At 38.6% G+C, this 11,456-nt stretch overlaps 1 protein-coding gene across 34 annotated transcripts in view; it reads right to left on the reverse strand.

Annotated features, from left to right (window-relative positions):
- LOC106875847 (coiled-coil domain-containing protein CG32809) overlaps positions 1-11,456 on the reverse strand; it is a 931,982-nt gene that overhangs the window by 323,325 nt on the left and 597,201 nt on the right. For all 34 annotated transcript variants that reach the window (XR_016243094.1, XR_016243099.1, XR_016243098.1 and 31 more), the window contains one exon: positions 5,813-6,014. Coding sequence is in view for 27 of the 34 variants with exons in the window: in XM_052970538.2 (XP_052826498.1) it covers positions 5,813-6,014 (202 nt within the window). In the remaining 7 variants the exon portion in view is untranslated. The remainder of the gene's footprint in view (positions 1-5,812; positions 6,015-11,456) is intronic.

Genomic DNA, 11,456 nt, shown 5'->3' on the forward strand with positions numbered 1-11,456 from the left:
GTGTGTGTGTGTGTGTGTGTGTGTGTGCAAGCATGTATGCGGGTATGTATATATTTTTTGGCAAATGTGTGGGTGAGCATGTGTGTGTTTCAAGTGAGGGTGGATGAGTATATACATATAGGCACATGTACGTGAGTGTGCGGGCGTGCATGTGTATGTATGGATATGTGCGCTTACGCAATTACTATGAACATTTTTACTCCCTTACCTTTACTCCCTCCCCTTACTTAGTGGTCTATAGCTCTTTTGTCTTAATAATGGTCAACCACTAAGTAATTTCCCTTTGTTTTAACGGTCATTTTCATAGCATTTTTTCGATGGCCTGATAACTGAAGAGATGCCGGCGTGAGTTTCCGCCCTGACATCCAAAACTTGGAGTTTTATCATGGCTACCGAATAATTGTCACATATTATATTTGCAGATAAATTCCTCTATTTGAATAATATCGAGGTTTCTTTTGTTGTCTTGCCATTTCTATCAATATATATATATATATATATATATATATACATATACACACACACACATACATGCATTGCTCATATCTTCTGTAGTATGTTTCGAAGGTAACTCCTTTGTCAGGTTCTTATTTGAACTCTGTTATGGAGTTCACTACATAGTCTGTCAAGAACATCTTTTTTTACTTTCCTGATGTCTTCAGTAATTTCAACATTCGTTGCTGTAATATTATTTGTTGTTGTTGCTTCTATTGTTGCTCTTGCAGTTGGTGGTGCTGTTGTTGCTTCAGCTGTGGTGCAGCTGCTACTGTTGTTGCTGTTTTTGCAACTCCAGCAAACCGGCCAACAAATTTTCCATAATTTTAGGAATTTTTTCATAAAATTTGTACAACAAACACTTGTGAGTTGTTTAAATCCTTGTCATCACCGTTATAATCCTTTCAATGTTGGATTGTTATAACGTCTGCTTTGGTATACAATATACTTAAGAAAACCAGTAAAGACATGACTATCTCTGACCACTTACTATGTACTCCCATACTTCATGTACTTCTCTTTACTTATAGTAACTAGGTTATTCCATGTCATGTGGGAGGGGGTGTACCATTATTACTAATTCCCTACAACAATTTCTTTCAGTCGCTCTGACTATACATGAGAGCAGATTCTTACTTCAGTTTGTTCTGTTATGTCCCCTAGGTTTATTATTTTCTGACATTCCTCAGATATCTCTTGTAGTGTTAGCTTCTGATTCTGCTCTAATTTAGTCAGAATTTGGTTATGAATTTCTGCATCTTCCTTTACCTTTCACAAAAATTAATCATTTAAACATATCTGGTGTTAGTTCATTAATTTGAAATCTCTTACACTCCCTATTAATGACTCCAGTATATATAATAAAATCTTTGTCCTCTTTTTTGCAATATTCATGCATTGCCAATGCATATAAACAAAAAGCATTTTCCACTGAAAATCTTTGATAGAATATTCATAGTTTCTTCAAAATAGACTCCATTTGGTCTCTTTGGTAATATGTAATTGCAATATTTCTCATGCTCAGCTGGTGCTAACTTTCTCAACAAAAATCAAGTTTTTTTTCTCTTGCCAGTCGCAGCATTCTTCTGTAAAAAAAATTCTTTATATCTTCTAAAGTACCCTCCTCTGGGTTATATGTGAACTCTCCGATGGAGTTTGTGACTGTGTCAAGAGTGAATGAACTAGATATATTCTCTGTTTCTTTCTGTTTTAGTTGTACTAACAGTTGCTGTTGCTTCTGAAATTCCAACAACTGTTGTTGTTGTTGCTGCTGCTGTTGTTTCTGCAATTTCAACAACTGTTGTTGTAATTGAATTATCGAAGCTAGTAAACTTTCCATGTTCAAACAACATGTTCAAACAGCATGAGCTTCAAATAATCTCATTGCCAAAAATGTTATGATGAGTGTGTATGTTGGGTATAAAATAGTATTACCCAAATAAATATTTGGATGTGGTTATCTAAAATATCCTATCACAGAATTATTATGTTTAGACAGAATGCACTCTGTACTACTCGAATGGGGATACAATATTAAACCAACACATGTCGCATTAACACAGTAACCAATATGGTCAACCAACTCTGTCAACTGTACCCGACAGTTCACACAGTTCTTTATTTATTGAAATCTGTTAGTCTACTTTTGGCCACGTGGGTGTGTACAGGATTCTCCCATAACATAAAATGGCAGATCTAACAATCTCCTAGGATGTGAGCATTAGCAATGCATTGCATGGGAAAGACAGAAGATACAGTAAGATGGCTCAACTGCAAAAGATAATGGATAGGTGGCAACATGCTTTTCTGTGGAGATAGATGTCAGGGAATTTACTGGAACTAATTGTTCACTTACTGCTCAGAAGCATAGGACAAGGAACAAAGTAAAGAAAACACCTTGCAAGAAATTTTCAAAAGCCGCAGAGAAAGGAAGCCACAATGTCTGGCTCATGAGAAATGTTAAATGGTACTTGTAATACCGTGAGAAAGTTTTGTTCATTAAGATCCTTAGCCTTCCTCAGTAAGAGATGCCAGAGACAGACAATTCTGGTCAGACATTGACTGTTCAAAGATAAATCTATGACTTTAGAACCTGCCCAGGGTTATCTCTCTTTGGTATCTCCTACTGAGGAAGACTAAAGAGTCAGAAACACATCTAGGACTCTGATAGGGGAGACACTGAGCAGGTGTGGTGTTTTTTACATCTTCCACTATAAGCGAGACTATTTTCTCTGCTGTAACTGCAGTGAATTTGCTTTTAGAATTTAAAATATGTTACAAACATATTTTATGGGTGCTGGGATCATGGAAGCCCTTTGGTACTACTGCTCTATCTCCTAAAGATGAAGCTCCACATCAGCAATACATAGGCCCTCTCTATTCTCCTCTATGGAGTAGAAATGTGGACCCTCACGAAGACCCTGGCAAAGATGATCAGCAACTTTGATAGTAGAGCCCTGAGAACCATCAAGAACATCAGATAATACCATCATGTTTCCAATAAAGAACTGCATGGGTGCATGCATTAGACCATAGTCTCCCAACTCATAGATATCCCTCACATGTACTCCATCCTCTGCCAGATCATCCTATCAGAGCCTTACTCTCATTCAATGCAGCAGCTGCAGGCTGGAAGAGGCTCCATGGTAGGCCCCTCACCAGATGGCTGGACATGATTAAGGAAGATCTCCAGAGACTCAGTATCATCTTGGAAGATGCAGAGGGGCTAGCATGGGACTGCCAGCAATGGGGAGAACTGGTGAACCTGGTCGGCTCTAGGACCACTAGCTTGGGATAATCCCAGCCCATCAAACAAGAGCATGAAACAAGCAAGTAAGCACACACACACACACATATATATATCAAAATAAGCAACAAGGATATCCAGAGGTAATGCAGTATGATCATTTCATGCAACTCCATTTAATTGTTAATTGAACAATGCAACCATTACATCAATTTAAATGCAGAGCAATCCTCAGCTGCACAAAGACATAGAATTTAATTAAATTAAAACAGATGGACACATTCTATTTTCTTTCCTGCCTTTAACCCTCTAACGCGGAGTATAGGCCACTTATAATTGAATTCCATGTCGCATAATTTTTCGCTTCTGTACTTATACTCTGCCATGAATGTCCCCCTTTCTCTAGTTCCTTTTGTGTTGATCTACACCATGAGTTCTTAGGCCTACCCTTCTTTCTATATCCATCCAGATTCCACTGTAAAGCACTTTTCGCTACATTTGGTGTGTCTTTTCTAATTGTGCTACCAATCCACTTCCACTTTTTCTTAAATATTTGCTCCCTAATCGAAACTTGATTTGTTCTTTGCCATAGCTCCATATTGCTTGTGTTCAGGCCATCTGATTTTAAGTATACTACGCAAGCACCTGTTGATGAATGATTGTATTTGCTTATTTGACTTAATTGTTGTTCGCCATGTCTCAGCCCCATACAATAACACCGCTTTTACATTAGTGTTAAAAATTCTTATTTTGTTCTTTATTGAAATTACACTTGCGCTCCATACTTTTTTTAACAGGTGGAAAGCCGTCCTTGCCTTACTTATTCTCGTCTTAATATCTACGTTGGTGCCACCTGAGAACCTTATCTTACTACCTAAATACATAAACTCGGCTACATCTTCTAGTCCACCGGTTTCTAGTTTAATACGTTCACTGTTTTCTTCATTAACATGCATAATTTTTGATTTGTCGTGGTTGACTTTCAATTCTAGTTTGACAGCTATTGCTTCTAATTTTGACGTTTTATTTTGCATTTGGTTATATGTTTGTGAAAGTAGTGCTATATTATCTGCAAAATTTAGAACATCTCATAAGCGGATTTTCCTAACAATCGTTAGCAAAAATTGAATTTTATGATACTCTGCAGAGCATAATTGAAAAACGGACTGAGAAAGAGTTGATAATGGTTATGGGTGATTTCAACGCAAAAGTCGGAAACATTAATTTAGGATATGGACACATTAGTATAATTTTACTTAAAATCTCCAAGAAGTTGAGGAGATAGACAAAGACCATGCTGCCTTCACTTCAGCTTAGAAGCTACTCTAAGCTGAAGTGAAGGCAGCATGTTCTTCGTTTATCTCCTCAACTTCTTGGAGATTGTAAGTAAAATTATACTAATGTGTCCATTTTTTAAAATTTAATTAAATTCTATGCCTTTGTGCAGCTGAGGATTGCTCTACATTCAAATTGATATAATGGTTGCATTGTTCAATTAAATAGAGTTGCGTGAAACGATCGTACTGCATTACCTCTGGATATCCTTGTTGCTTATTTTGATTTTAATCACCTTATTTTGAAATTGTATGGATAATACTGTACTAAATTCTGGTGCCTCAACTTATGTACCATATTCATCTGAATCTAAATTTTTGCTGAACTCATCTACCATACCCGATATATATACATATATATATATATATATATAAGTACAAAAAAAAAAAAAAACAGATTTTAAATTTCAGAGGGCAATGAAAGTTAATTTTTCTTCATAAGAAGAGAATTTAATTTCATACACATGAAAATGTCCATTTTATATGTTATTAGTTGAAAAATATCCTCATTTCTCCCAGTTTAAATAATGTTATTACTTGTTCTATTCTTTGAAATGTTTATTAAATAAAAGCATTTTTCTTTATTGTAAAAGTCTATGAAAGGCAAATTAAAATATTGAGTAAAAAAAGTAAAGTATGTCAACATGTCATACATCAAATTATACTCATACAAGCCTCTAATTAGCATCAGATGTAATTAACAAAATTACAAGAACTATCAAGAATATGGATGTTGTACTCAGTAGCATAGATGGACTACAAGGAAATAATAGAAAAAAATGTTACTGATAATAAAACATACTAAATGCTGTTCTTTCCTTATGATAGAAATAAGCAGAAAGAAAATTAAACAGACAAATAAGCAAACACTGAAAAAGTATTAATTTTGTATTTTAGCTGCTCAAGTTCTTATCTGCCATTCTATTATTTTCATTTAAGTTTTTAATGTCAGGAGAGTTTACAAGACCTTCACAAAAATAATAATGGGTGATTAATTATTCTAAAACAAAAATGTAACAACCCAGTTGAGATCAAAGTATCTTAAAAGTAAAAGTGATGTCATGTTAAAATAAAGGTCATGTATTCAAGCATGCAGTTGTGCATGTTTTTCTATTTGCTTTACTCAACATGACTGAAAATAGACACTATTCCAATTTCATAATTTCAAGATTGAAGTGAAAACATCTGTTCCAACAATATCTGGAGTTCATGAATGAGATCAAAATTTCTACTTTACCTAATGGCCGCTCAAATGTACTTGATGAGGAGCGAATGATAGGAAGGCTTGATCTTAAATATTGACCTCTTTGAATGTTTCCAGGAGATGATGTCTCTATATCAGACATGGTACCATTGTCATCATACTCTACAGACTGGTTTAAGTTTGAGTTATAAGTCACTATAGTGGCACGCCGTCTTTGATCTCTTTGATGTGGAGCCTAAAAGATTCCAAAGAAAATAGAAAAAATTCAGTTCATAAATCCATGTACTCTTGAAAAACAAAAAAAAAAAAAAGGAAAAGAAAAAAATTAATGGGCAGTTGATTCAATTTATGCAATTTTTCCCCTCTTCCTTATTGAAGAAGCCTATACATGACCACTCAATTGCTAGAAATAGTAACAAATTTGTTGTTTTAACTTATATCACTATTGATTTTTAATATTGATATTCAATATTAATTAAAATGCATTAACCTTTTTAATATTGATATTCAATATTAATTAAAATGCACTTTAGTTTCAAGAATAGTATATCCAGGACTATATTATCCACTGTATCCTTTTTTACAATAATAGGGTGTTATTTAAGGGAGATGCTGACAAATTTTTCTGCTTTTAAAAAGAAAAAAGGATTTTATCCTTTATATCTATACTATTCAGTATCTATGCGTTGAATAAAATTTATCTTTCTACTTGTTCTAATAAATAATATATATGTATATATGGATATATATATATATATCATCATCATCATCATCATCGTTTAACGTCCGCTTTCCATGCTAGCATGGGTTGGACGATTTGACTGAGGACTGGTGAAACCGGATGGCAACACCAGGCTCCAATCTAATTTGGCAGAGTTTCTACAGCTGGATGCCCTTCCTAATGCCAACCACTCAGAGAGTGTAGTGGGTGCTTTTACGTGTCACCCGCACGAAAACGGCCACGCTTGAAATGGTGTCTTTTATGTGCCACCCGCACAAGCCAGTCCAGGGGCACTGGCAACGCTCTCACTCGAAAATCCTACGGGAGCCAGTCAGGCGGTACTGGCAACGGCCACGCTCAAAATGGTGCATCTCATGTGCCACCCGCACAAGAGCCAGTCCAGGGGCACTGGCAACGATCTTACTTGGCTTGCCAGGTCTTCTCACGCACAGCACATTTCCAAAGGTCTCGGTCCGTAGTCATCGCCTCGGTGAGGCCCAATGTACGAAGGTCTTGCCTCACCACCTCAGCCCAGGTCTTCCTGGGCCTACCTCTTCCACGGGTTCCCTCAACTGTTAGGGTGTGGCACTTTTTCACGCAGCTCAGCGCAATCGTCTCTCTTGCACACCACAACTGATGCTTCTAATGTTCAGCTTTTCTCTCAAGATACTTACACTCTGACGGGTATTCACATTGACATTACACATCCAACGGAGCATACTGGCTTCATTCCTTGCGAGCTTACGTATGTCCTCAGCAGTTACAGCCCATGTTTCACTGCCATGTAGCATGGCTGTTCGTACGTATGCGTCATACAGTCTGCCTTTTACTCTGAGTGAGAGTCCCTTTGTCGCCAGCAGGGGTAAGAGCTCTCTAAACTTTGCCCAGGCTATTCTTATTCTAGCAGCTACACTTTCAGCGCACCCACCCCCACTACTAACTTGGTCGCCCAGATAGCGGAAGCTATCGACTACCTCTAGTTTTTCACCCTGGAATGAGATAGAAGTTGTTTCCTGTTTGTTTACAGTCTTTATTTCACCTGAACATCTGCCACAAACAAAAACTAACTTGCTAGTTAACCTGCCTTTGATGTTGCTGCACCTCTTATGTGTCCATAGCTTGCACCGGGTACATCTTATAGAGTTACTACCTACTCCTTTTCTACATACTGAGCAGGGCCATCTACCTGAAGGGGTTTGTGTTTTATCTACCTTCCTACTTATTAGGATTTTGGTTTTAGCTAGGTTGACTCTAAGGCCCTTCAATTCTAGACCTTGCTTCCACACCTGAAACTTCTCCTCTAGTTCTGATAGTGACTCCGCAATTAGGGCAAGATTATCAGCATAGAGGAGCTCCCAGGGGCAACCTGTCTTGAACTCCTCTGTGATTGCCTGGAGGACTATGATAAATAAGAGGGGGCTGAGGACGGAACCTTGGTGGACCCCTACCTCTACCCGGAATTCATTGCTGTACTCATTTCCAACCCTCACCTTACTGGCAGCATCTCTGTACATGGCTCGCACGGCTCTCACTAACCGTTCTTCTATCCCAAGTTTCCTCATTGACCACCAGATGAGGGATCGGGGGACCCTGTCAAAGGCTTTCTCCATGTCAACGAAGGCCAGGTACAGAGGTTTATCCTTAGCTAGGTATTTCTCCTGCAGCTGTCTCACTAGAAATAAGGCATCAGTGGTGCTTTTACCTGGCATGAACCCAAACTGCATCTCATCTAAATTGATTCGCTCCCTAATTAGTTGGGCTCTCTGTAACTTTCATAACCTGATCTAACAGCTTGATGCCTCTGTAATTATTTGTATCTAAAGCGTCACCTTTACCTTTGTAGCAGTTGACTATGATGCTGCTACACCAGTCATTGGGTATGACTCCTTCGTGTATCACCTGGTTCGTAATACGGGTGACTAGGCTATAGCCAACACTGCCAGATATTTTGAGCATCTCTGCAGTGATTCCTGATGGGCCGGGGGCTTTCCCGGTCTTCATACTCTTAATTGCTTTATCTACCCTGGTACTATCAACTCGGATAGCTGGTCCCTCTATTGGGTCGACATACGGCAGGCTCTCTTCCTCCCATTCATTCTCTTTATTAAGCAATCTATCGTAGTGGCATCTCCAGACCTCTTTCTTTGCAGCCTCATTTAGTGCAAGCGAACCATCATCCATGCGAACACATTTCTCTCCTACAACATCACTATTCTCTCTCCTACACTGTCTTGCAACACGAAATACCTCGAGTCTTTGGTCCTCACGGTGCAGAACATTGGCAAATCTTTCCTTATCTGCTTCCCCTCTGGCTAAATAAACCTGTCGCCTAGCCTCCCTTCTGGCACATTGGTACAATTCCCTGCTACCACCGTTCTTCCAGTCCTTCCAAGCCTGTTTCTTTTGTCTAATAGCCCTGTCTACCTCCTTGTTCCACCACCACGTTACTCTGGGTCGGGAGGGGACCTTACACCACCCACAAATCTGGTCGGTGGCTTTCAACAGATTGTCCCGCAGAAATCTCCAATTGTCTTCCACGTTGTATGATGCTATATCCCCTTCTATTTCGTTAAATGCTTCAAGTAACTTGTCTCTAAGTCTCTGTCCGTTTGCAGGATCTTTAAGCTTCCACACCCTTCTCCTCCAAGCCTGTCTAATTCTGGGCACCCATTTTGCCTTGATCCCAAAGTCGCTAACTACTAATCTATGTTGTGGGGTACATTCTTCGCCAGGGTAGGTTTTGGCATTTATAAGCCGCCCTCTTTCCCTATTTCTGGCGAGGATGTAGTCGATTTGGCTAGAGTGTCTGCCGGAGCGGTAGGTGACTAGGTGACTGGCAGGTTTCCTGAAGTTGGTATTGCAGACCATAAGATCGGTTGCATCACAGAACTCCAGCAGTCTGGTTCCCTCCTCGTTGCGGGAACCGAAGCCATAGCCTCCATGTATGCCATGGAAGCCTCCAGCACGACGTCCGACATGACCGTTGAAGTCTCCAACCACAAAGAGAAGGTCCCTGTCACTCGTCGACGAGGTAGTTTGCAAGAGGGTGTCATAGAATTGGTCTTTCAGACCATCTGGTAGCCCCGGTTGAGGTGCATAGGCTGAGATGACAGTAGCTAATCTATGATGAAGCACTACTCTAATCTTAAGTACTCTGTCACTTACTCTAACGACCTCGATTACCTTATCCACCCATTTCTCCGCTAGAAGTATTCCTACGCCCCCGACCCCGTCAGTGTTCCCTGCCCAGAAAATCTTGTACCTGTGTTCTTTGCCTGTGAGGAACCTCACAGAACCTCCTCTCCATCTTACTTCCTGGATGCAGCACATATCTACGCTTCTCCGTTCAAGCATCTCAACAATTTCACCAGATCTACCTTTCAGCGTGCCGACGTTGAGAGTGCCAATCCTAACAGTATGGGTGTTGGGGGTGTGAGCCTGTAGCCTGGGAAAGGGGGAAGCAGTGCCGTGTACCTGATATATATATATATATACATATTAATATTTCTAAGTCTCTCTAAAGGAGACTACGGCAGCGGTACTGGATATTAATAATTATCGCCAAGCCAATATGGCAGTCCCAAATATAGGACGAATGCTGCCGTGGATTAGCTCCAAGAGGCTATCGCCTCTAGCTAGCTATGTGACACATGAATCTGTGTCCTTTATAACTCATAGTTATAACCTTTATAACTATGACAGGTCTGTCAGATGAGACCTGATGAATGCCAATAGGCATGAAAGTACATACTCGCCTATATATTTGATTGTCTTTATATATTTGATTCTCTATATTTAATACTCAATATTTCATATATTCAATAAGACATTCAACACTTCATTTCATTTTTCATTTTACCATTTAATTTTATAAGAATATAAATAAAACATAAAAAACACAGAGTTGGAACTCTTTTAAATAATATATTTCTCTATACATGATCATACAAAACCCCTTGTTTTGTATATATTCTTTTATTTTTATTTTTATTTTGTATATTTATTTTTATTCACGCACACACACACACACACACACACGCGCACACACACACACACACACACACACACACACACACACACATATATATATATATATATATATATATATATATATATATAAACAAAGTGTTGTTCAAAAAGAATGAACTGATTTCGTTACGCAATATTTTAATAATGAAAAGCAATAGAAAACTTCAGCTAAGTCACAAATATTTATTCGCAATCAACTTTTATTTCCTGTCTTTCAAGTGTTCAATATGGCCAGGGTCTTCCAGCAGCGACCTTCTTGACCCAGGGCAGCACTACCTCCTCCAGGCACTTGATATAGGCCTCCATGTTGAGTGTGAGGCCATGTTGGAAGATGAATGGAGGCATAACATCGCTATCACTAGTGATCATGCCAAACACTAGGATGTTGACTGGATTTTTGATTTTTATCACTCTCAGTACATGTCCTCAGATTGCATTGTACTTAGATTGACACCCAAACATTCTGAAATATTCATATTGGAGCTTCCAGTGCAAATGCCAAGCTGTACAGTAAGTCATTTCCAAATTTCTGGCAGAGTGAATTGTGTCATGATGCTGTTTTTCTCACAGATGGTGCCCAACTGACCCTACTATACTGTGTAGTCGACAAAATCAAAAATAAACAATATGCAATGTGAGAAATTAAAAATATAAAATGGCAACAATTTACCCGTTGTACCCTATATATAAAATATAAAATTTTAAAATATAAGTAAAATAAAAATATATACATTGTGGGATGGCCATTGACTACTCATGAGTTTCTTCACTCTTTTACATGTTTTATTTTTCATCACTAGTGTTCAACAATTACCCTCCTCACCAAGTAAAGTCGGTGAGGTTGCTAGTTTAGTTGCCAATAACACAACCAGGCAACAGGTTGTACTGGATTACATGTTACCAGTAGTGCTCAAGAGCAACTTTTGA

Source organism: Octopus bimaculoides, chromosome 9 (assembly GCF_046866305.1).
Source record: "Octopus bimaculoides isolate indiv1 chromosome 9, ASM4686630v1, whole genome shotgun sequence".
Lineage (NCBI taxonomy): Eukaryota > Metazoa > Mollusca > Cephalopoda > Octopoda > Octopodidae > Octopus > Octopus bimaculoides.